This window comes from Salarias fasciatus, chromosome 1 (genome assembly GCF_902148845.1).
Source record: "Salarias fasciatus chromosome 1, fSalaFa1.1, whole genome shotgun sequence".
NCBI lineage: Eukaryota > Metazoa > Chordata > Actinopteri > Blenniiformes > Blenniidae > Salarias > Salarias fasciatus.
Genome location: NC_043745.1, coordinates 31,505,652 through 31,531,801, shown reverse-complemented (window position 1 = coordinate 31,531,801; position 26,150 = coordinate 31,505,652). Strand labels below are relative to the sequence as shown.

Here is a 26,150-nt window from a genome sequence, read left to right as displayed (position 1 = left end):
TATAAAACGATTGAATTAGTAATTAGTTGCTTTGCTTCTTTAAATGACAAGCAATTTAGGTTCTTAGAGCTGATGAAATTTAAAAAAAAATACACACAATTAACAAAGTTTAAAAGACTTGAAAGGAACGAGTGAGGTCCAGTGAGGCTGGGCTCCATCAACATAAAGTATGTGTAGCTAAACAAAATATAATAAAATACAACACGTAACTCATACATGATGAACGTAAGGATTTCAAGTTTTCCAATGATTTTTATCATTAGTATTGTCAAATCTGTTTCCCATCCCTGATATACATCTTTAATGTGAGGGGGGCATGGGACACGAAAAAACTGAGCAATTCATGCTCCTGGACACGATTCAATAGATTCATTTACGCGACTCATAGCATGAATTGCCGTGAGACTGGGTTGCATCTTCATGCTTTACTGTTAGAGTGGAGGTTGGCGCTTGACTTGAACATAGGGTCCTCTTGGTATGAGGCAAGAGCACTACTTCTTTGTGCAGCTCTCCGATTGAATACAGCACAACAAAATCATAGATGACTTCATTAGAGAGGTAGACAATTTTAAGTGTATATACACAATGCTCTTTTTTTTAACATTGCAGTTCAAGTCTTTCATGTTCAATCAAGAGCTTAAAATGGTACAAAGGTAAGTGGTGAACTGCCAGAGGTTAGAAAAGTTAAGGTTACTCCAAAACTTAACTTAATGTATTTGGATTAAATAATGCAATGAGTCCTCATGAGATTCTCCCCACATGCTCATAATGAATGTAAAAAAAAAAACACTACATGATTAAATAGAGAATAAAGAAAGAAAAAGAGACAAACTCATATTTATTGTTGTCTGATTTTCTTCCTGTTTTTCTTCAGGTTGTGTTCTCCATGTTCAACAGATTGTTATGGTATATTAAAAATGACAACCTCTGGTGGCAAAGAGACGAATAACATGAGAAGCCTGTTTCGAGCAAGTGACTCAAAAAAAAAGCTTGTTTACTTGAGACTTTATTCACATCACAAAGGTGCAAAGTACAGCACAGTTCCATCTTACATAATTTACATCAATTTAGCTATAAAAGACTGGGTACTAAGAAATATGTTCAAGTCATTTTCTACCAATTAGTCCTGTGAGGAGGAGTGTGTGGAGGGTGGAGCTCCTAAAAAGACTCCATTCAGAGACAAAGCAACCTTGTACAAACCCACCCACTTCAGCAAATATAAATTTACTGTAATTTTATTATTCCAGTGAGTCAGCACTGTGGTCTATTTACTCATAGAAACACTGAGCTCACTGAAACTCGGCATGGAAAGGTGAAAGACCTGTTTGTTGGAACATCTGGGCAGCGTCCTGAATGACGACATTCCGACTGATCTCCAAGTTGTAAGAGAAACATTAATCCATTACAGGTGGAGAAGCTAATACCCAGCACGTTTTATTTCTGGCAGGTAGTAATGTGAGTACAAACGCTCAGACATGGTGCTTACGGTTTAATATCAAACATGTCAAACAGCACAGGGTTGGCCGATGGGCTTGTGCTGCACATTCTTGCTGACATTGCTGCTGTCATACTGATAATGACCACTAGAGGCCACAAGAAATCTGATGTTGAGCTGTGTCAAAATATCAGGCGTTGGATGCACACAACAAATTTTGATGATGGCACATTCATTCATAATGAAAAACATGGCGATTTTAAAAGAAAGTCTCAGTCTTTGGTTTATTTTTCAGCAGATGACATTAAGTTTGAGAGGCACAGCCCCCGCGTTTACAGCAACAACAACATAAAACAAGTGCACAAATGAAAGCAGTCAAAGTTGGAATAACAGAACAGAAAAAAAACAAAAAAAACAAACAAAAAAAAAAAAACGAACCAACAACTGTGATGACTGAAATTTCCTCTGAAGTTACAGACATGAAAGAAGTTTGTCATACCCATGCCACAGAGAGTCTGTGCACTGCACAGCCTTGTGGAAGGTGAATAAACACAGAAAAGAAAATATTAAAACCAGCAAACATAACAGTCTGGGAGTCACATCATCTTGCAAACATTTGGAGTTATTAAAGGGATTTTTGTGTGTTTCTGCTGATGCTGTGCAGAGAGGCCTTCATCTTTACCTTGTTACCTGTTAAATTTCATAGCTGCATACACTTTTTACCTTGAACAGAGAAGCGAATGAATGCAGAATCATCCTGCTTTCTAAAAGTTGTTTTTCATGCTGTGTAACAAGAAGAAATGGCAGCAAAGTGCTTCTTTTGAAGGAGGAAATACAAGCCTTGAGATAGACCCAGTGAGTCAGCACGAAGGACAGAAACCATGGGGGAGGTCTGATGATTGACGCAGATTTCGGAAGGAAAATTTGCCCCGTTAACTCTGCCGAAGGGGTATTTCCCTACTGAAGTGCTTTCTTTACAATATGACAGAAAAGCAGTGAAGTGTTTGGGTTAAGAGGCCTTTCATTTTTTGTTACCTGACTTCTTAAGTTTTGTTTGTTTTTACAGGATCCAACGGTGTGGTGTGCGTGGATCAGCCATAACAATATGACCGCTACTCTTGTGCAGGTCCCCCTTTCAGTGCCCTGACCAGTCTGAATCTCACGTTGAAGCTTTCTGTGAAGAAAACTGGTCAGCATGACCAACCCAACTGTCCTGGACATATGCAGGCTCACACACAGCAAACTGTGATGCTTTGTTTTCTATGGCACCTCTTTTTTTTTGTCCTCCCACTACCAGCATAACTTGAGCTGCAGTTTGAGCCACAGGAGCTCGTCTGCTGGAACGAACCCTCAAGTCAGCTGAAACTTTAAACTCCCTCCTACTCATTTTTAGGCATGTGGAAACACATGGACCTATGGCCAAGCCTTTTTATACATCGATTTGAGGACAAAATGTACATAGTACTCACTGCCTAATCTCAACTTCCATGATATAGAGATAATCAGAGTTGTTCCCTTCTTTTCAGTGGTCATAACATCATGACTGATTGACATAGAGCCACACAGAACAAGGCATTTCTTACCATCTTTAAAAAAATACTCCCAACACTTATTTCACTAAACAAATTATATTACAAAACACGCAATTAAAATAAAATAGACATTACTATTAAATTTAAAATATATTAGGGGAGGGCTGAGATTCAATTGGGTAAAAATCACATTGCCATGACATAGCACCATACCTTCCAGCAACTTAACTCCTAAAAACCTTCTTTACTACATTCTTTACTTTTTTACTGTGCTGTTTATCTTGTTTGAAAATTAAGCAGAAAAATCCTTCTTTTCATTTCTCAGTGAGGCTTGGACACTGTTGCTTTTTGGGTATTTGATTGCATTCTTCTTCTGGCTTTCACTGTAGTGATAAGAAAACAAAACAAAAGAGAAATTATTGTTAAATGGCGGCTTGTCTCTGAGACAGTTATCCAGGCTGCGTCAATAGCTGTGTGTATAAAGACTCACCATCAACACACTCCACCTGGGGTTTCTCCCACTCCCCATTCGACTGACAGCGGATCACAGGTATGTGGCGCTGTCGAAATCCTGGGTTGCACTGATAGCGGACGATGGAGTTGACAGGATACACAACCCTCTTTTTTCCAAATGTACGAGAATGTTCCACTGTTGGTGGGGCACCGCACGACGCTGTCAATGGAAAATAAACGAGAGAACTTTGTCAGAAGCAAAGAGGCGGCGTAAATTAGACCGAATCTCTGACTGAAGTCCAAAGTGTGAATACTAGAAACGTGACTTTGAACCTCAGCCTGACTGTTGCTTTTTAACGAGTTTTCCTCCACAGACTAAAACATGTGGCTGTAAAGGTTTTGCTGAAGACCTACCCGTGCCTTTCTTGCATGTGAATGGCAGGTGATAATTGCAGGGCACATCGTTCCACTGCCCGTTCTCGTGACAGATCATCACCACACAGTCTTCCTCTGCGTTGGAGTAGTTATCTGGCTGATTTGGCCTCCAGTTCTCGTATTGCTGAATAAGAAAAGAGTAGAATAAAGTAAATCAGATGTGCTATGTATGATTCTCTATTGTTCTATGGTGAAGTATTTGCATACAGGACATTGACCCACAGCGATAAATAGAGCAGGTTTAAATGACAGTTTAGAATTAAATGGTATCGAGGTAGTTTCAGAAGTTTCATTATAATGCTCATTTGAAATCACAAATGTTTAATTTATATAGAATTTAGCTCCCAATTTTGGTGTATTTTTTACAGTGAGGGTTTTCTCAAGTGTCTTTTGTTGTTTTGTGTTTGTGCCGCTTTGGATTTTGTGTCTATGTTTCCTGGGGAGGTATTCACAGTGGCTTTCATTTATCTTTCTGGATATTTTGTGTCAAACTATTGGTGTATTTTCTTGATAAGTCTTGTGTCACTTGGCATTAGTCAGGTTCCTGATACGTGTGTGCGGAGCGTTTTCATTTGCAGTTTCTCTCCTCCAAGTTGCCAGAAGCACTGATCCTGTCGGGACGAGGCCTTTCTCCATTGTTATTTAAAAACTCTAGAAGTCATCCTCTCTTCTTCAAATTCAAAGAATTAGTCAAAACCCTCTTGTTCAACACTTCTTTCCACAGCTGACAGCTCCTCCTCCTCATACCTCCTCCTCTATTGTGCTCTTTCATTTTTTTCACAATTATGTAAGACATGTTTGAGTACTTAAAAAGTGCAACATAAGTGTCATCTGTTGTTATTATTAGTGTCTTGTGTCTTCACCCTCCATGTGCCTAACTTGATTATGCTTGAGTGCTGTCAGCTGTGACTCATTAACACTCATAGTCTATATATATGTGTGTGTGTGTGTGTGTGTGTGTGTGTGTGTGTGTGTGTGTGTGTGTGTGTGTGTGTGTGTGTGTGTGTGTGTGTGTGTGTGTGTGTGTGTGTGTGTGTGTGTGTGTGTGTGTGTGTGTGTGTGTGTGTGTGTGCGTGTGTGTGCAGCATCCTCGGTGTTGTCATTTGCCAGTCTGTTTCTCTGTGACTGTGCAGTGTGTGATTTCAACCAGCTCGGACTTAAAACTAGTCAGTTTTGATAATATCTTTGATCAAAGTTGAACTCTCTGGTCTTATGTCAGAAAGTGAGACAGGTTTGAGGACAATCCGGGATTGTATTCTGACAGTGTCGGCAATTTCAAAACAGCCACCTCACGACACTGCTGTGAGCCGCAGCTACTAAAAACCAGTAGATGTGCAGCACAGGTGAAATACTGAGTCACATCCACAGCCTCATTTTTATACTGTTTTTTCCCCCAGTACTTAAACAACAGAAACTACATTTTCTGCTCAACGTTTTCTCAAATGTTTCTGCTGTGACCGAGAGGTTTAGCGAAGTTACACTGTGTGTACCTGTGTATCGTGTGTGTGCACACCAGCATCAGCGCATCAACATTTGTTTGAGTTGTGTGGTTTGCAACAACGTTTTAAAAAAATATTCAGCTTGGAACAGGTTGAACTGTCTTGTTTTCTGACGATTATGGGTATTTCAAGTGTCTCTGTGTCAGTTTTGATGTTCTTGCACAAATTTGATGAAACTATAAGAGAAATAAGGAGATTTAACAAAAAAGATAACACAATTTTAACAATGGCCTTTGATGGAAAAGTGGCTGCTTCCCCATTGCAGGTGATCAACACAAAAGCTTCTTCTGATCTCTCCACATCTTGCTGCCTGAGGGACCGAACTGTGACTCTTTCTCACTTCAGTGATGTAAAAGTCAGATTCATATCTGATTTGGGACCACATATGAAAGCAGACTGGATACAATATGAAATAATTAGATTTGTGATTTGGGACTGGGGTAAAAGAAATCAAATATGCAGCACATATGTTCATAAGAAGTCAGATTTGGGTTAGTTTCATCTGCAGTATCACATCACTTGTGTCATTGCGAAACATCCTTTATCACATCATCTGGCACTGTGTGCAGTTTCTCTGTGTATACCTATTGCATATTATAAAGAAACTAAACAAAAGTCTTGAAACAGGAGTAAACTGGTGTCTTTGCTCACCAGTTGAGTGCCGTCTGTCCACTGGAAGTCGTTCTCCACCATCTTATCATTCAGTCCAATCCAGTGGTAGTCCTGTGCTTTGGCTGTAGAAAGAAAAAGAAGCCTTTCCATTAAATCTCTTCTGAGTCTTTCTCTCTGTCAGCACATGAACGACAATCACATCTACTCACAGTTGACAAACTCCTGTTCTTCTGGTGTGTTGATGCTGACCAGGTGGGCGTTTAGGTCCCGGCAGCGCTTCTCGGCATCCAGCCACATCTCTCTGTCAGTGAAGTGAATGTAGCAGTTCTCCTCAAATCGAGTCCAGCCGTCCTCACACTGCCCGTACTCTGCAGTCACAACAAAAGTGTGTCAAAAAGAGAGGCAAAACTGTTATTTCAGAGAAGATAATACATTTGGGAAAAAACATTTTAATTTGTTAAAGTAGAAAATTAATTGTTCCCAAGTGTAAATGAGAAAGATTGATTGTTTCCATTCAGGAGACCTTCTTAAGGGAGGAGGCAAAGGCCACAGAGAGGACCCTGGGTTTTACCTGTTTCAAATTAAAATTAGACTTAAACATAGCAAACATAATCACCAATTTACAGACTTACAACATGGGAAAATACCGCTGCTTTAATTTACACCAATATTGTATGATAAAAAAAAAACCAGTGTCAGGATTTTACTGTAATGTTTTATTGAATCATTGGTTGAAAAGAAGTCTGCAGCATTTCACAAAGAGTCTGTTGGTTTCTTTCAACCTTCTGTAATCTTGAAAATGTTGCTCCGATTGATGAGATTCCACTTTTTTTTTTTTCCGAATTCATGCTGTGGTCTAGTATCGCTGACAGTGAAACATGTCAGGTCTCCCAAGATAAAATGGAAAATTACACATAATGCTCCATTACAGCCAGGAGGGCCAAGCCCAAGTTTCCGTTTTTTCTTCCGTCACTGTCACATTCAAAGGCTTCATTCATTCTACTCCTCCACCGTAATTACCTTGTTTAAAGGGTCAGTTCAACCAAATTGCACAAAACATGTACCAAAATGCACATGTATTTTTTGCTTACTTCTTTCAACCACACAAACATCTGTGATTTTATTCGTCACGTCCAAGATTTGATCTATCGAGGCTCTGATACAGCATGCCAACAACTTCACCTTGACTACAGTGTACAACATGTACTGAGGGAACATTTTGTTAACAAAGATGAGAAGAGGAGGACGGGGTCAAAGAAGCAGATCTTGGTTTGAAACGGTGTGAAAGACGATCGGTAGTTTAAACTTGTAATTGAGTGAAAAAGAAAGAGTACAAGCTCAGACAGAAAAGACGAAAGTGAAAATCAATTAGGGAAATAAAAATGTATCATAAAGATGGCTAAATGCTCCGTTTTCTATCATTCACAAGGTATCAGCACATTATTGCAGCGTGACGATTTAAAGCTGAAATCATCTTTTCAGGAGGGAGGTGAACAGAGTTAGAGTGGAAGGTGAGAAAATATGAGTCAACAAATATCAGATGAGGCAACAACAAGAACGGATGGGTTATTCACTTGATAGAAGGTCAACGTCCACAGAGAGGAAGGGTTATACAACAAACTTGCGTTTGAAAATCGTAACTCAGCGACGAGGAGGCAGAGAGACGCTTGCTTAAATACACTAGTAACAAGAAAAATAGTGAAAACTGCTGCTTGGTAAAATAAACAAAAACAAAACCTAGTGTGGGCTCTGAAATGTAAACAAGGAAAAAATGGTTCATTTGCATCTTCTTGTCTGGGGTACATGCAACTATGTTTTATGTTGAGTTTAAGAGATGCAAATAATGCAAATTTTGATTTAAATGAAACGGTATTTCAGTAGAGTTTTACTGAATTGGTAAAAGGTAGTCTTAGGATGGTGGAGTGAGCAGAACATCTCAGAGATAAAGACAATGAATACAAAGAGAAAGGTGCAGAGGCAAGGAGTCAATACACCTCAGGAGAGAAAACACAGAGGACAAGGACAGTATTTATATCTTTGAAAATCAACTTGAAAAACAAAAAGTCAAGATTTTCTCTATGTATTATGTTCCCCGAGAGTGTGCTCAAAAAGACACAGTAAAGACAAAACAGGGAGGAGAGAGGAGTAATAGAAAATCAGCCAGTATTGCACAAAAGATATACGACACTGCCTTTAACAGGCAAATAAACCCAGTTCCTTCAGAGAAGCACGTCCATCAAAATAAGACAAAACTCTGCAGTAACTTGTGGAATTGTTCCATATTAAATGCTTTACAAATTAACCTGAAATCCACTCCATGTCATTTTATTGAGGTCACGTTGAATTCTATCACAAAATCAACCAAATCTCTTATCTTTCAAAAACGAAAAGCCTCAAACAATCAGTTGAAACAACAAATATCTTAAACTTTCGCAGTGATATTATATATCATCGGAGCACTTTCCCTTGAATTGCATTATTTGTTCATTTCTACTTTTTTCCATCAAAGATCACATGAATGTGTCACAAATTTGTTTCTGCGAATTAGCAACAAAGCAAAAATTTCACAAAAATAATCCTCTACAAGACATCGGAAGCATCATGGTTTGCACCACTTCATTTCTCAATTTGTGGACACAGTATTTTTGTGCCTTTACATCTTTATATATCTTCCAACAATATTGAATATGTGATAAAAACATGAGAAGTGAAGGTCTTTGCTTCATAATACAGACCTGAAGATATTTTATTTAACCGCCCACCGCTCTCCTCAGAAAAACACAATGAAACGGACTAGTGAAAGAGCGATTGTGCTGCGGGTTCTACTGTATTGCTCATGCATCATGATCAGTGCCGCAGGGGGATAAACCTAATTATCTGAGTTGAAGATCTGTATCAGTGAGGTCTCACCTGCGCACACGTGCCTGTTTCTGCTATTTACTCCTCATCTTTGAAGATAACAAATTGGCCTCCCTGGGCTGTTGGAACGTGCAGGTCAAGATGACCTCCTTCTGTTCTCTTTACTTCTTTGTGTGGAGTAAAAAAGCCCCTAAAGGAGTTCATTTTTAACCTGCTGTGTTTCCCATGAATGTGTAAAGTGTATAGATTACCAGTTTGGCAACTTCATCTTCATTCTACAGATTTTGAGGAAAACTGAGTCACATTTGAACAAGAGCTGATATTTGATTACCTTTCTTAACAATGGGCAGTAACTTAACCAACAGGACGGGTAAAGTATAACAGCCTTTTTATCCCTGAAAATCCAAGGCTTTGTCTACATGGCATCTCAAATGAAAACACATAATTTTTGCACTTTCATTTCAGAAAAGTTTCATGTTTAAACAGCAATGTTCTGAAAATGATTGTCCATCTACACACAAGAACCAAATGTTCTTCAGTCTTCAACTTCTTTACCTGTGTCTGTCTCTGAATGCTATATTACAGTCTGAGTTACAGTCACAAGTAGCTTCAGTGGACTTGTGTTACTTTCCTTGTCGTTGAAACAGAAGGCTGAAGAGGTGCCTGTCAGCAATAGCATTATCTAATGCTGTTGTCTGATAATCAGTTCTGCTATTATTACCTCCACCAAGGAGGTTATGTAAGCACGTTGGTTTGTTGGTTTGTTGGTTGGTTGGTTTGTCTGTTAACAACATTACGGAAAAAGTAATGGACGGATTGCAATGAAACTTTGTGGAAAGGTGGTTCTTGGGCTAACTTAGAATCCATTAAATTTTGGTGATGATCCGGATCACTGTCTGGATCCAGGAATTTTTTAAAGGATTGTCTATCATTGAGAGATAGGGCAGTCTTTCACATAGTTGGGCATAACTCAACGATAAATGACAAGGGGACTTAGCAAAAAATTACAGTGTAAGTTCTTCAATGACTCTAAGAGATATCAGCTGCTGATCCAGATCACGGAAGTATTCCGGATACCAGGATCCAGAACAGACAAAAATAGGGGGATTCCGAAGTGTCAGTCACTGTGAGGCAACACATTGAAATATGAACATACAACAAACAGCTTTCTCCCATACATTGTTTGTGTTGGGGAGAAATAAAATGTTTTTTAGTATATATGGTGTTCTTATTGTTGTTGGTGACTGATTTGAGCTGTGGCGGAGGTCTGCGCTCTCTGAGTGCCAAATTCCAGTTTCAGTCAGCTCCTGTTTACTGCAGGATGAGTTGGCTCATTCATTGTGAACAAACTCAGTCCTCAAAACGGTAACAGGAAAGATGTTAAATTAGACTGCGTCAATTGTAATTTGATTAATATTGTCAAGAGCTGGCTGTAGTTTTTCTCAGTTGGTTTTCAAGTGTTTTTCTTAAATAACTTAGAGAATTTCCTGCAGAAAAAAGATACATACATACAGTGTGATGATGATGATATATTTGACTGTTGACTCTTACTTTACTTTTACAATACAATTGGCATTTTTGTAATTTTATCAAATCAGAAATTCTGCCACAACAGCTCACAAACGCAACATCAAGACCCAGTTTTAAACTGGGACTTTTTGGTTTGTTGAACTGTAAAAATTACAAAAGGCCTCAAGACTTTACCTGGGCTACTATGCAAATTACAGGAAAAGGATGAAAAAAAGTATCCATTCTATAAGCAGATGTAATTATGATGTAGTTAAATAATCCAGTTTGCACTTTTTTGTTAAACTGTTCAATATTTTGAGAAGTGAATCACAAAAAAGTATGGCCTGATTTGTGATTTGAGTGAACTGACCCTTTTTCCATTGTACGGAAACAGGTTCTTGCAAACCAGGTGAAAAGATGTAAAGTCATGTATCCATCTTCTACCAGTAATGTAGAAGAGCTCCTCATGATTTTATGTTACGCTGAGTTGCAATGCCATCTCCTGGTGGCATTCTGCATCTCTCTGATGTCTTGTTTTTGACAGCCTGTTGTTAGTATTCATTAGCTGAAGCTGATCTCCTACCAATCTCACAGCGTTCTCCTCCGTAGCTGGGAAGGCAAAAGCATTTGAAAGAGTCTGCAGTCTCCACACAGGTGGCTCCATTGGCGCAAGGGTTGGAATAGCATGGATCTACCTCTGCAAAAAAGTTGGGGGAGGGGAGGCGGGTCACACTACTGTTTCAGCAAGGAGGTGAGGAGGGGAGGGAGAAGGACCTGCGATAGCAGGACTATCACTTCTCCAGAGTTAGTAAAAAAAATACTGAAACTGCTGCTGCAACAATTTGTGTTCCAACTTTGACTTAAGGCATACTGTAATTTCTTTTATAAACAGGGATGTATCGATGCATATTGAGATGTGGATCAATTATGTGTATTTTTTAACAATAGAATATGTTCACATGCATAAAGGTCTTGTTAGGAATGCGTTCAATTTTAACCCCTGCATGTTCAGTGCATTTCTAAACCTCGACAGCACACTTTCGAGCAATCATGTGAGGAAATTACTCTCTAGGTAAACTTATAATGAAAATGTTGCAGTGTATTTGGTTGCCATAAGTCAGTGATGGAGAATCCGCAATCAGTTCCAACAGAAAGTCAGTATTTTTGCAGGAATGAGAGAAGCACTCATATGATGCCAGAGTCATACATATGTTGCCTCACATTCAGCATGCACACACAGCAGAGCAGAGGCGGCGTACTGGCATAGCAAAACCAAAAACAATACACAGACTTAATTTATCCTCACAGCAAGGCTGATGTATATTTGGCAAACACCTTAACATTGAAATCTGATGCACAACACAAAGAGACCCATAGCCAGGCACAGACAAAATTGAATGAAAACAAAAACGAAACACCACACAATATTATGCAAACACATTGGCACAGGAGAGTACGGGGAGAAAAGACATTTTAAATTAGGTGAGTTTTATTCATGAAGACATAATAGAGTCAATCAAGCTCTTAAAGACCTTGGCTGGAAACAAACAATTGAAAACATGCAAGCATAAGACAAACATCAAATTGACACAGGCAACATCTGTCAAGGCTTTATGAAAAGACTTTAATGAGATGAATTCAGGAAAAGAAAAGAGATTATATTACCCACTAGACTCACCACAGATCGCACCTCCATCCTCTACGATGCAGGAAACATTACCACAGGGATTCGGTTCACAAGGGTTAACAAGTCCTTAAGAAACAAGTACAATTATTCTGTCATTTACTGGATACACAACAACAACAACGAAAATGATCTATGGAGTGTTTTGAATGCTGTCCCAATTTTCCCTCCTTGTAAAAAAGGCTTCTAATATGTCACCTGAACATACTGTCCCACAGACAGTCTGTTATGTTTAACCGTAAAGCAGTTGTCAAAGACGTGATACTGGTAGCAGAACATACAAAGGCATCCTTCAAAGAAGGGGTTTACATACCTTCCACATTGCCTGGTGCTGTTTCAGGGGCTGATGTAGTAGCAACAGGTGGAGCTGCCAGTCCTGCAGGGACCAGTATCTGGCCCACAGTCACACTGACGACACTGTTGGTCTCTGAAGTTGTTATGGTCTCTTGCACAGCCTCTTCTGGTCCTGTGCTGATAACTGGTAAAGTCTGATCTTTGACTGATGTGGGGACTGCTGTTTGCATTGGTCTGATGGTGGTCTCTGGCAGTGCCTGCTCTGGGCCTCGTATAGACTTTGGCAGATTCTCTTCTTCTGTGGTGGTCTCTATCAGTACTTGTTCACTGATTTGAGAATATAAAGCCCCTTCTGAAAAACTTCCAGAAAGAGCTCCTGAAAAAACATTGCTGTTTGTGGACGAATCTCCGCTGCCAGAGTAAAAGCCACTGGCGCTTCCCGCTCCACTGTAGTCCACTGAGCCCTGCCCAAGCTCCATTGAAGGTGTGGCGTCTCCAGCTACTTTTGGCATTCGGTCTACAGTCAGGAAAGTAACACTACCTTCTTCTCCACTTCCAGTAGAAGATTCCAAACCAGAAACCAATCCAGACATCCCTGATCCAGACCCAGAAACAAAGCTTAGGCTTCCATATCCAGACAAATGTTCACCACTTCCGAGTCCAGAGCTGTAGAGTAAAAACCCAGAGGCCTCCTGTTCTCCAGAGGATGAGCCCGTGAGCTCAGTGTATCCCGATCCCACAAAGATCACATTTGAGTGTAACTCTGAGTCACTTCCAGAGGCTGAGCCACTGTGATCGCCACTGAGAATACCAGCTCCAGAAGCATCTCCAGAGCCACTGAACATCAGAATGTCTCCAGCGAGCTCGAACTCTTTGCTGATAACAGGGGTGGAAGCTTCAGTCACTGAATCATTTATCTGTAAGATGTGAACATGTCCACTTTCTAAAAGCTCTCCAGACTGCCCACTTCCACTTTCAGATGGGAAGCCACTAAATCCAGAGAGGTCTTGGTTGGTCAGGAAACCAGATGACATTCCAGAGAACTGTCCCCCTTCCCCAGAGCTAGACCCGGAACCAGACCCGGAGAGATCCCCACTACCACTGAAGCCTCCAGAGTCTGCATCAAGAAAGATAAAGATTTCTGTGGTTCCCTCTCCAGCTTCTTGATGGTCTCCTGGAGATGACCCTTGCACTAAAAGAGAGTTATTGATATTTGAGAAGGAAACAAAGATTCCAGATCCTTCTCCACTGAGACCTGATCCTGAGGCTTCTGCACTGCCAAGGCCAGATTCTCGACTCGGAAGTTCAGCACTTGCACTTTCAGAGTCTCCAGATCCAGACGAGTCTCCAGACTGAAACACACCTCCAGTTGTGAAATACTGTCCATATGTAGCCTGGTCTCCAGAGCCAGACAGAGTTCCAGAGCCAGACAAGTCCCCAGAGTGAAACATCACCCCAGTTGTCGAATACTCCTCAGCTGTAGCTTCACTTCCTGAGCCAGACAAAGCTCCAGAGCTTGATGAGTCTCCAGAATAAAATAAGAGTCTAGAAGTGGAGTTTTCTTGGGTTATATTTCGCTCCCCAAAACCTGAAAGGTCTCCAGAACCAGACTGACCTCCTGAGAAAGCTATTTCTCCAACACCAGACTGATCCCCTGAGGTGACTGGATCTCCAGAGCCTGACAGATCTCCAGAACCAGACTGGTCTCCTGAGTTAACTGGATCTCCGGAGCCTGATGAATCTCCAGAACCCAACTGGTCTCCAGAGAATGATGGATCTCCAGAACCAGACTGGTCTCCTGAGTTCATGGAATCTCCAGAACCGGACTGGTCTCCTGAGTTCATGGAATCTCCAGAGCCTGTCAGATCTCCAGAGTAACCTCCAGAATTCCCATCAAGCCCAGACCCTGAGCTGAATTGTCCTGAGCCTGAACCAGACCCAGAAATGTCCACAGGGATGGGAGTAACAATTGATGGACCCGCTGAAAAAACATACCAATGAAAGATTTTGTCACTAAAAAAAGGAAAAGGCAGGAAAACAATGTGCTATACAAAGTACTATATAAAATGATTAGAACTTACCAGGCTTCAATAAATCGGTGATTGATGTCATGTTAACAACAGCTTCCTCAATGTCTGTGATGTTCAGTCCACTTTCATTCGCTATCTGCTGAATATCCACTGCAGGGTTTAACAGTGAGAGAAATTATAATTTTGTCTGATTAGAACAATAAAACACGTTGGTTGAGTAGTTTACCTCTGAAGCAGTATGCATCATATCTGGCATTGAGTTCAGGATAGCCTGTCTGGTCGGGGTGAGTGTACACAGTGTGCACGCCTGGTTTCCCGGCGCCACACTCAGCACGGGGGTTGTTGATGGGATAACGGACGCTGCGATCCACAAGCCAGCCCGCTCGACACTTGTCAAAGCCCATTTTCCAGGCTGCGTGAAGCTGTCCGGTGGAAGCTAACAAAGCATTCCTGTCTTGACAGCTCGAAACAGCCTCATCGTAGGTGAAACCCTCAGCAGATCCCACATGGAAAACCTCCCCTGAGAAGGAAACATTTGTCATCACATTATAAAGTCTTCAGTAAATGGAAGATCCATATCATAGAGATAAGGTCCACACGATATGTTTGAACCTTCATTGAAATGTATTAAAAACATACAATAACTGTTGCATTAATTCATGGCAGGTCTCTGGTCTTGAACCTGGTTCCACGAATGTGAAAAAAAGTCTGATCCTTAAATTGTCCATTAATTCATTTGGTTATTCTGTCTGAAACCATATTCAAAAGACTTTGATTTTCCCAAGACTTTTATCTCTCCGCAGCATATGGCTACAGTTTTATCTATTTTGTCAAAGCATTACTTTTTGTAGTTATGAGTAAAAAATGTATTTGTTATACTGATAACAGTTGAATATTTGAATATACCTAAAAACAAAGATAATTTGTAAATTGTATTTTTTAATCATTTTACCAATAACATGTCTTTTTAATAGTATTTACACATTTTACACTGTAAAACTGAAATCAGCACAATACCCGTTGTGATGTACACAGAACAACGATTTTCAATGTTTTGGCTAGGGCAATGTTATATTTTCTGTTACTTTTACAGGAAAAACAGCTAAATTATATGCATGCCATTTATCAAGAGTAATTACTTTCTTTATGTTGGTTTTAAAGGGGACATATTATGCTTTTTCACTTTGTGAAGAGTTTCTTTATAGCAGTATGTGTTGCTGTAGCCTCATTATGACGTTCAAATTTGAAAATTGTCTGTTTCCTCCCTGTCTTGCTGCACCACATTTTGTGAAAATGCCTGTTGAAACGGTCGAGTTTGAGTTGGGTCCGCTTATCCTGAAATAAGTGGATTTAACTCCTCCCCCTGACTGTGCCTCCACCGTGTGTGTGTGTGAGAGTGGGCGTGGCCAGACGCGTTCATGTGCATACAGGGAAGCAGGCTCAGAAACGGCCTGTTCTGAGGAAGGCTCCTCAGAGCGATTTTTCAGACCGCTAAAACTCCAAACAACGGATGAATTTGGGGCGAACAAACTTAAATACTATGTTTTTGGGCTTCAGAGAAGCCCAAATATGACGTGACTGAAAAATAGCATAATATGGCCCCTTTAAGGTCTTTTTGTTTTTTGTATTCAATCATTTAATTTAATACACTGAGAGTGTAGTTGCAATAAGAAGTCTAACTTTTTAGAAAAGAAACATTATATGCTATTTATTACCTTTGAGACCGTCGATGTAGCAGAACACATCATATTTCTCATCTGCTGGCATCAGACCATACGATCGGACACCCGGTTGATCTCCAAGATCTCCAGCACACCTCTCTCGTGGGAAAACAATGGGATACCTGAAATTTTAAGATTTTGATAATCATAACCTGAGATGAGAATTTTTCCCATCCTGAACCCTGAGGCATATTTTTTTTTTTTTACATCAGTTAATCTTATTTACTAACAGTGTCAGACAGAAAACTGCAATTTCTTAAAACACAGTTAAAAGACAAAAATGCGTTTTCAGAAGTAATGATAATATGATTATAGCAAAGAGCAAATAATAATCAACACATTTCTCATGCTGATCAAATAACTCACTCTGAAGAACTGTTTTGATTTACCTTACGCTCTGGTCTCGCAGCCAACCAGCGTCACAGTGGTGATATCCAGCCTCGTATGCTGCCTGCAGCTGCTGCGGTGTGGCGATGGAGGTGCCGACACTCTGACAGGCCAGCTGGGCCTCAACAAAAGTGAAGGCATAGCGGCCGGCGATGGAGCGATAGTGGAAGACCACGCCTGCACACAGAAACAACAAATTCCTGTGTGGCATATCGCTTAAACTGACACTCTCTGAGGAGGAGATCATAACATGCACCGCCACTTCCGACACTGACCAGTTGGCGGCATCACAAATCCCACTTGTGGTGGGAAGAGGATTGGTGCTATCAGGCTCGGGACGATGGGCGTTGGTGGAGTCACTGGCAGCTCGGTGGGGATTTCTGTGTGCACGGCAGTGGGCTGTTGAGTCTCCACCTCGCCGACGGCTTCACTTTCAGTGGTCGTCTTCCTGATGAAAACCTCCGGACGATGAGTCACCGTGGTTATATCCAGGACGCCGCTCCCCTCGATGACGCCTGAACCTTCTTCATCAGGAGAGTCTGGCGGTCACAGAGAAATGGCAATAATTTATTATAACATGTTAAAAGCCTTTTCTTTTTCTTTTTCTTACCTTTTCGAAACTCTATTCTCCTGATTCTTTATTTTTTGAGCGATTGATGGTGATTATATTCTTTTTACAACTCAATAACTCCGCTTGAACTTTTATCAGATGTTGTTGCTTTCAAATATATAAAAATATATTAAAGCTTTTTTCATAAAATTATAAAATGTCTGACTATCTGCATCTAATACATTTTCCAAAATGACAGGATTGTGTGAGATTTCGCACTGATAGAAATTTGTTTTTGTTTACATTCTACAGACGTAGCTGTATTTCATAAAATGTTGATAAATCTGAAAAAACAAAGAAGAAGACTGGAGTTTTCAAGCTTTACTTTTGTTCTGAAGCTTAAAGTTATCAATCGGTGCTTCCTGCTCCCATCCATACTGCAGCATCTTGGTGGCTGTCGTCCATTCTGTCCCTTTCTACCTGGACTACCCTCGCTCTCAAAGTAAGCTCTAGTTCTGATGGAGGTTTTGTGTGCTAAAAGGAAGTTTTCATCCTTGTTTACTTTCACATTTCTTTTTTTTTTTACACTTTATTAAGCTTTGACTTTCCTATAACTCATATTAAATGTTATGCTATTTGTTCATTAGCGCATGGACTCTCAGTGTGTACCTGTGTAGCAGAAGGCATCGTAGCGTGTCTCAGGCAGCGGGTATCCTGTCTGGTTGGTGTGGAGATACACTGTCCGCACACCCAGCAGACCTCCTCCACACTGTGGCCGGCGAATGTTGATGGGGTAGCGGACGCTCCTGTCTCCCAGCCAGCCAGCGTTACAGACGTCCATCCCGCCCTGCCAGGCCAGGTAGAGCTCGCCAGTGGTGGCCAGTCGAGCGCCCCGATTGAAGCAGGCCAGTGAAGCCTCGGAGAAGGTAAACTTTTCTGCGGAGGCTGTGTAGAAAACTCTGCCTGTTCCAGATAGATTTTCATTAGCATTTAATTTTAATAAAGGACTGAGCTTGAAACATAATAAAGTGTTCAAAATTGGGTACCTGTCATCTTCTCAGCAAAGCAGTAAACGTCGTACGTCTCACTGAGGTTTCTGACTCCATATGTCCTGACTCCAGGAAGGTCCTCTTTGTCTCCATAGCAGTTCACACGTGGATCATGGATTGGATACCTTTTGTTGAATTAATGTAATTTAGTGCCTTCAGAATAAAAGGTGACCCTATCCTGCTTGTAAATCCTGCTGTTGGCATTTTCATAGTAATGTTTCCCATCTTGAGATAAACTCACCTCACGGTCTGATCAGATAACCAGCCGGCGTCACATTGGTGGAAACCATCATCAAAGGCAGCCTGGAGCTGTTCAGGTGAAGCCATGACTGCAGCGTTCTGTGAGCACGCTGCCCTCGCCTTCTCAAATGTCAGGCTGTAGCGGCCCATGATGGCTCGATAGTGGAAAACAATACCTGCAGAGGAAAAAAACAACCGGACTTCAAAGGTGAACTCAGTGCCAGCAAATTAAAAAACCATCTGCAAAAGTAGTTTTGGTTTAAATGGAATGACCGTTTTGATCATATTCCATCCATAAAGGACTGGACATCCAAACTCCATCTCTAAGTTTTGTCAATGGACTGTAATCAATGACAAATACGTGTTTTACAGACATAACAATAACAAATATGCATCAATAATTTATTTTTAGGTATGTAGAATGTGGCAAAACCTTGTACTTTTCTTTCCTTACCTTGCAACATTGCTACTGTTATAAACAGTATGGCCGCTTGAGGGCGCATTCATACACCATCCAGTAAATTGCGATAACACTTGATTTTGTTGCATCTCTAAATTTGAAAAGTGATTAGGAAGAGTTTTTATTAACCTTATTGATACACTTGTAATAATTTAATGACTTAAAATCAAAAGTACAAGCTTTAAATCAAAACTAAAATTACAAAGTGCTTTACAACAACAATATTTAAAAAAAACATACATGACAATATTGACAGGGAAAAAAAGCAACAAGATAATATTAGACCATAAGCACAATGTAAAATCTGTCCATCATCTTTAAAGAAAGCTAAATCATTTTTTGCAACAGTTGAGTAAAGCTGAAGGAATTTCTTGTAGTGCACACATAAGATCCATATAGATATTTGTGAAAACTAATCAAAATCCAAAAGTTTCTGTGAAACTCAAATATCTTTGAGTCAATTTCAATTGATGGGTTGACTTCAGTTTCAGTGTCTGATTGCTTCACTGATTCAAAGACTACTTTGAGATTGTCTTATCTGATTTTCCCTTTTGATATAAAAACATAAATGCATGCGCAATACAGCTGTCATAGCTGGCCTCATGACAAATTGTGGAATTAAATTAAACCTCATGTAATTCTTCAAATATGACCATATCTCACGCCGACTTTATGGAACACCTCTTTTGCTTACATACCTTGAACGTTTACGTGGATCAGGTCGTGGCTGTCCTCAATGCCCTGCTGAACCTCGCAGCGATACACTCCTGAGTCAGTGGAGCGCAGCTCAGATATCCGGATGCTGGCGTCCGCTGGCGTCTTTGGGTAGCCAAGCATGTGGACTCTGTCCATGTAGTCCTCTGTGATTCGCACCTCCCCCTCCAGGGCCACGAGGATGGTCGTGGCCTTTTCTTTGGTGACGAGGCTCCATTTAATACGATGAGATAAAGGGGCGATGGTGGGAGCGCCGGGGTCTGGGACAGTGTGGTCCTGTATTGGAGGCAAAATAGTTTAATAGATGACTGAATGTTGTGTGACTGTATTGGCATACAGATGATATTTACTTTTGTCAGGAAAACCACACTTTTCATTGTAAAAAAACATCAGAGCTTTTTAGTTCACCTTTTATTGTGAATTATACTGCAGAAAAGGAATCTGATCATATTTAAAAACCATTGAGAACTGCACACCTCAAAATAACATGGTAGTACCAACGTTCCTCCCAACAGAGGGCGCTGTGGCCCCCCCAGAGGGATGCTCACACTCAGCACATCCTCTGGGTCTGGAAAGAGGACAGAACCAAAGTTAGACTCAGCAGAACCTTCATCACACCTTGAGCCCCTCAGGAGGATTTCTTACCCAAAAAGGACTGCTCCTCTAAAATATAATCAAACATCGCTGAGACGACATTCAGACACAAACAAAGCCCAACGGTCCACCGGATCATACTCAACCTAAAGGATTTGCAAACATAAACCCATCTGTTATTGGTGCATAGATATCAAATTATTTCATGAAAAACATTGAGGCAAAAGACAAAAGTGCAACAATCAGAAGTTTCTCTACTGAGGCATGTTGAATAAGGCCACGTAATCTCACAAACATAACATAACATAACATAACATAACATAACATAACATAACATAACATAGCGAATGCAGCCATAAAACATGTTTAAAAATCCTGACTATAATGCAGTACTGCAGTGGTTTGTACATCTGCCTAACGGAGAGAAGATCCTTGCATTAAGTTCAGGATTTTAGGGATAGTTCTGTGTGGAGTTTTTAAGTTCTTCCTGTGCATGGGTTTTCTCCAACTGTCCAAAAATATGTATTTGAGATAAACTGCTATTTCTAAATTACCAGCAGGTGTGAATTTTGAATTTAAGATACTACCTCTTTGTGTTTGTCCACTGATTGCCTGACAGCCTCTTAAGTGTGTATCCCACCTTCACCCATAGTCACCTGGGACTGGATCTAATGTCAGGCATCGCAACACAAACTTGAACAAAGTGTTTTAGAAGATGAACGGATGGACGGATATACACATGGCTCACAGCGACCATTTCAAGCCTAAGTTGCAAATCGATTTATTCAGTTCATGTTTTTGTTTTCAAGCATACAGTTAAGCACAAGCACAACATGCATGTTGTGATTTCACATAATATTTCATTTCGAGTCAATCTAATCTTGATTGAATGATTTCCTGATGTGAGGATGTGCACTCGTCAGGATTTCCCTTCATTTTGTTTTGTTTTTGTGACTCCTGTCAGCACGTTCTTCTCACTACGCGAAATCAAACCTGTCAAAGAAAAGTGTCCAAACACTTCCCGACCCTGCAGGGAGCATCTCATAGGGATGTTTGGACTTCAGTGACAGTTGATCAGCAGTTGACTGGTGCTGAGACACGGCTCCACACTGCACTCATTCAAACTGTTCTGTGGTTGCGGTCCACTCCCAGTGAGGGGGGGGGGGGGGGGGGGGGGGCATAAGACCAGATCTGTTCCTCTGTTGAAGTCTGTATTATGGCAGCTCTGACGACACACAGGGCCTATGTAAACAGCCCCGAGTGTATTTCAGAGTCCGCCCTTTCCGTCGCGTCTCAACACTGCTTACATTCAGGCCGGAAAGTGTGAGACATGGCGGGGTTTCATCCTCACCTGGACATCTGGTATTTAAGTTTTCTCTATACATGCAGAACATTTACAATGGAAATCTGGACAATTTTTCAGGGTTTTTGTAATTTTTTTAACAAGAAATTCCATCCATGGCATTGTCAATATTCCTTTGAGTGAATATATTATGTATATATCATGTATTTGTAAAATATCAGTCGCAGTTTCCATTAAAAAAAAACTGATATTTATTGTCCTACATGTCTTCCGATTTACAGTGATGCTTTACAAAGACCTTTCCAGACCTGTGGGCACTCAAAGTACTTTTATTTCTCAGAGTTATTCCATTTTTATGACTATTTCACATTTTAGCACATTATTTCTTGTTAATACACCATGCCATTTCATTCTGAATGCATCACTGTGGCACATTGGCTTCTATCAACCAAACACTATATTATGCATGATACAGTTCACAGAAGAATTAAATAAAACCATTTTTTACATATAAGAAATCACCAAAAAGTGTGCTGTAATTGATCTCATATTAACACAAATCCAATTTCTTAAAATCACACAGTGCTCTTAAAAGAAAGTTTCCTTTTCATGAGTGAAAACATGAACCTGCTGACTGTGTCCTGAAAGTATAAAGAAAATCACAAGTATCAAATACACCTCAGGCAAAAAATATATAAAAATATATCACTCACCTTGTTTAGAAACTCTGTCACACCTGTGGATGTCAAACTTCTTCTCTGTGGTGTATTTTTGCTGCCAGTTGTTGAGCTGTGTGTGTAAAACTCTGAACAAGCAGCAGCAGCAGCAGAGAGGTCAGGATGCTGGGTGCCTCTGAGAGGGAGAAAGATCCTGGGACCAGGTATGGCTGTCAAACCTCAGAGGGGGGGGGGGGGGGGGGGGGGGGGGGGGGGGGGGGGGGGGGGGGGGGGGAAGACCTCTGTCAAGCTGCTCAGTCACACACAGGGACTTCTCTCTCCTGATTTCACAATAAATGCTGGACAGCTCTCTGAATCAGTCCACAGAAGGTCCAGTGCTGCTGAAGGTGGCTTTTTTTTTTTTTAACAGCAGTGTGTTGACATGATCTGGGTTAATGAGGCCACAAAAATAACAACCACTTTTTTGTTTAATTATCGAGTGTCTAAACTACATGGCACCTTTAGAGTCCTGATATAAATACAGTTTTCTGGATATATTTTCTGTTTTAATCATCATCAGCCTCAAATTTGGAGTTAATAATTGATACTTGATGGGAAAATTATCTTTTTTTTCTCCAGTGAGTGGATCTCTGTCTGCTAAACAGGTCCGAATCTCTCTTCACATTCTGTCTGTCTCTTATTTCTCTTCTCTTTTTCTCTCTTCTAACCCCAACAGGAACTTCCTGTTAAAAGGGAGGGGTTTTTTTTTTCTGGAATTTTTTGAGGTTTTCTCAGATCCAGGTTTTTACTCAGATCCACGGGTCTGATACCCTCCACCAGTGGTTGCCTTCACTGTGATTGGAGCTTGATAAGTTGAGCAATACATGTCATTACATAGATGTAACTAGACTGGTGTATCATATGCATAACAAATGAAGATGATAAAATTGATTTTGCATAGGTAATAGTCTCTACAGGTAGTTTGTTTAATGTTGAGGTATGGGTCTGAGCACAATCCTGTGGTTAACTTTATTCTACGGTTATCCTACGGTTAACTTTATTCTGAACCAAAGCATCATCATTAACATGAACAAAGTGGAACCAAAAATCAGAGCTGACTTGCAAATAACTTTTTCCACGACATCAGAAATGAAGGGGAAGTTGGCTATTCTGTAACATGCTCAAAAAGAAAAGATAATAGAATCGAGGTCCGATTTAATAAGAGGTTTAATACCAACATCCTTAAAAACCTTTGTTACTTAACCTGTGAATTTTGTCTTTGAAGAAACTTACAAAGTCATTACTCCTTAAAGTTTACAGAATATGAGGCTTGACAGAGCTGTGGTTTTTTTAGCCTGCATAACACTGAAGAGAAACCTAGGGCTGTTTTAGTTTTCTTTGATAAAGGAAGAATAATAGGTGGTTTGAATTTTGCAAAGAGCTTTGTTAAAGATGAGGGGAAAAAGATGGGTCTGTGAATAGGGGCTGTACATGTCCTTTTTTTTTTTTTTTTGAGAAATTTCAGTGACATTGTTCCTGATTTTCTTTTGCGCATAACTTTGTATCGTGGTATTTTGTTCTTGTGTCTGAAATAAATGATTTATATTTGTTTTATTTTGAAGGAAACAGGGGACTGGCATGCTCTGACTCATTTTGGGGGTAAAAGAGGGAAAAAGCTTGTAGCGGTTGAAGGGTGTGTACTGTCCAATTCTCTTGGTAAAAATGAGGTAATGATGCTCTTTGGGATTGACTCTGTGAATCGGAAACTCTCAGACTCATTTCATTGAAACATTTACTCACACTGATTTAATTGTCCAGTATTTTTCTCTTATACTATACATAGAATGCACCAAAGCTGATAAATCCTTTTGATTTGAACTTGATCCATGATGAAATCGGTTAACTCTTGAACCTAGAGCCTTAGATTTCTTAAACATCTCTCAGATCTCTTGTCCTGCCGTCACCTTTTGACTCATTACCGGACTCCTGAAACACCTCGCCCCTTTAACTTCTCTCTGCCTGCTTGATTTCACTCCTGAAAAGAAAAGAGAAAGAAAGCAGTGGGGGGAAGAAAGCCACCCAAACTGGGGTTACAAAGCTGCTCTTTCAGCCGAGTAGCTCTGAGCACTCAGAGGGCAGGAAAAGGCAATTACAGCACATTCACATGGCGAAAAATGCTGCTGCCGCCGATACAAACGAGCCCCACTTCACAGGTACTCTGTCGGGTTTAAATGGAACACAATCAGGGTAACGCACGATCTGCAACAGCAGTAAACATTTAAGAAGTATTAAAGTACCATGCACTTTTCCTTCATTCAAACACAAATAAACATTTGCTCTTCTAATGATTCTTTAACTTCACAAACACTGATGAGAAGCTTCAGGGGCGCCGGAATGGAGGGAATGCTTCACCCCAGAGTTTTAGGGTCGCACTTGCCCTCTGTGGGACGGCCTCGCTGGATTTAAAAGTGGATAGTGTGTGGTAACTGAACCAGGCTTTAAAGGGGGTCTGTTCCTGCCTCTTCTCTGTAAGATTTAGATTTTTCCACTTTTAGGATATTTGTCCAGAGTTTTATGGGACAAGGTGTGTCTGCAGGCTATTTATACTGGAACCAGAGGGTTGGTTGAAATGACGAAATTGTTTGACAAACTGAAGACTTTTACACTCCAGCTCCACCTCAGCAAGCTGTCAACAACGCGTGACTGTTTTCCAGCACGGTGTGTTGCAATGACATAAGAAGAGCCGTTACCTTTTACATGAGCGTGTTTGAGGAGGAACGTGTTTGTGCCTCTGGTTCTGAATCTTACTGCTGCTGATGTACACGAGTGGCATAAAACACACAGTTTAAATGAAATTCTTCATTTCATCTAGACCTGATGGTTCTTTTTTTTTTTTTTTTTTTTTTTTTTGGGGGGGGGGGGGGGTTGTTATGTCCACGTAGTGCCTTTTTTTTAATTGAAATAACTGATGATTCTGGTGTAGCAGTTTGCCAGGGGGTCCACCCTGGAACTCCAGGAACATTTGAATGCAGCAGCTTTATTTATCTTATGTTCTCCATAACTACAGAATTGACCCCAAAAACAAAACACACTTTCTCACAACAACTAGCTTTTTATTGTGATCTGTTTCAAACAAAGAAGGGATTTATGGGACATTCAAAATGGAAATCATGACACAGATTCTGACAGATTCTGAGTTACATCTGTCTTTAAAAACTCTCTAATATATTACTGGTCGTTCTTCTGCTGCTGTTATATATGAATGAACTCTTCTTCTTCCCTCTGATGGTCTCACTCACTACTGTTGTTTGCTCGACCTTTCCTAACTTGCACAGTTCTTCAAACACTTGATCTTTTCTTAAAAACTTGTCAGGACATGCCCTGTGTCCTCTTGTAAATTACACCCATAACGGTCACCCGTGAGATTCTTCCTTAAATTGAAATGTATGCTATTTAAATTGATGTCCAGTTGTTAGTAATAATTTGTTTTCTCCTCGCCTAATTTTCTATTTAGAAGGCCAGATCACAGCTGATTGGTCTAATGCTAAGGAAATTAGAAGTTCAAACGAGCCAATGATGTGGCTGTTACTGCAAGACACACACACACACACACACACGCACAGTCTTGTATTTCTATCCTTGTGGGGACCGTCCATTGACTCCCATTCATGTCTAGCCCCTAACCCTGACCCTTACCCTAACCCTAACCCACACCACAACAAAGCCTAACCCTAAAGAAATGTTTTTGCACTTTTACTTTTTTCAGTAACAACAACATGGTCAAGAAAACACTGTTTCTCCTACTTAGGACCGGAAAAAGGTCCCCACAAGGCACGTCGTTCCACATTTTGCTATCCTTGTGGGGACATTTGGCCCCAACAAGGATAGAAATACAAGAACACACACACACACACACACACACACACACACACACACACACACACACACACACACACACACACACACAGAGGGATGACTGAGTCTGTTAGGAAAAATTGAGCCTATATTTGGATTGTGTGGATAAAGTCAGTCTCATGAGATGACGACCAGGCAGGCTCAGGGAGAACATGCAAACGTCGCACTGACTCAGGACTTCAGTCAAAGGTGTTTTTGTTGAAGGCGACAGTGTTAATT

General features: G+C 40.5%; 1 protein-coding gene across 1 annotated transcript; it reads right to left on the bottom strand.

Moving 5' to 3' along the window:
- Positions 1–1,740: 1,740 nt before the first annotated feature.
- On the bottom strand, positions 1,741–22,204 carry LOC115387007 (aggrecan core protein-like). Its single transcript, XM_030089518.1, has 19 exons — positions 22,074–22,204; positions 20,109–20,203; positions 19,940–20,031; positions 19,448–19,739; positions 18,291–18,465; positions 18,047–18,174; positions 17,670–17,963; positions 16,726–16,989; positions 16,453–16,627; positions 16,058–16,185; positions 14,569–14,862; positions 14,394–14,492; positions 12,332–14,293; positions 12,013–12,087; positions 6,176–6,334; positions 6,006–6,088; positions 3,835–3,979; positions 3,458–3,640; positions 1,741–3,350 (listed from the first exon to the last, which is right to left on the bottom strand). Exons 2-19 carry the CDS (start codon positions 20,194–20,196, stop codon positions 3,289–3,291), a joined length of 4,698 nt encoding a protein of 1,565 aa, XP_029945378.1. The 5' UTR covers positions 20,197–20,203; positions 22,074–22,204; the 3' UTR covers positions 1,741–3,288.
- Between the last annotated feature and the right edge of the window lie 3,946 nt (positions 22,205–26,150).

Coding starts and splice junctions, on each gene's coding strand:
- LOC115387007 (XM_030089518.1), bottom strand. CDS start 20,196: ATGATCCGGTGGACCGTTGGGCTTTGTTTGTGTCTGAATGTCGTCTCA. Junction 18,175..18,290: donor TTATCTGATCAGACCGTGAG/GTGAGTTTATCT, acceptor ATTCAACAAAAG/GTATCCAATCCATGATCCAC. Junction 14,863..16,057: donor CTACATCGACGGTCTCAAAG/GTAATAAATAGC, acceptor TTTCCTTCTCAG/GGGAGGTTTTCCATGTGGGA.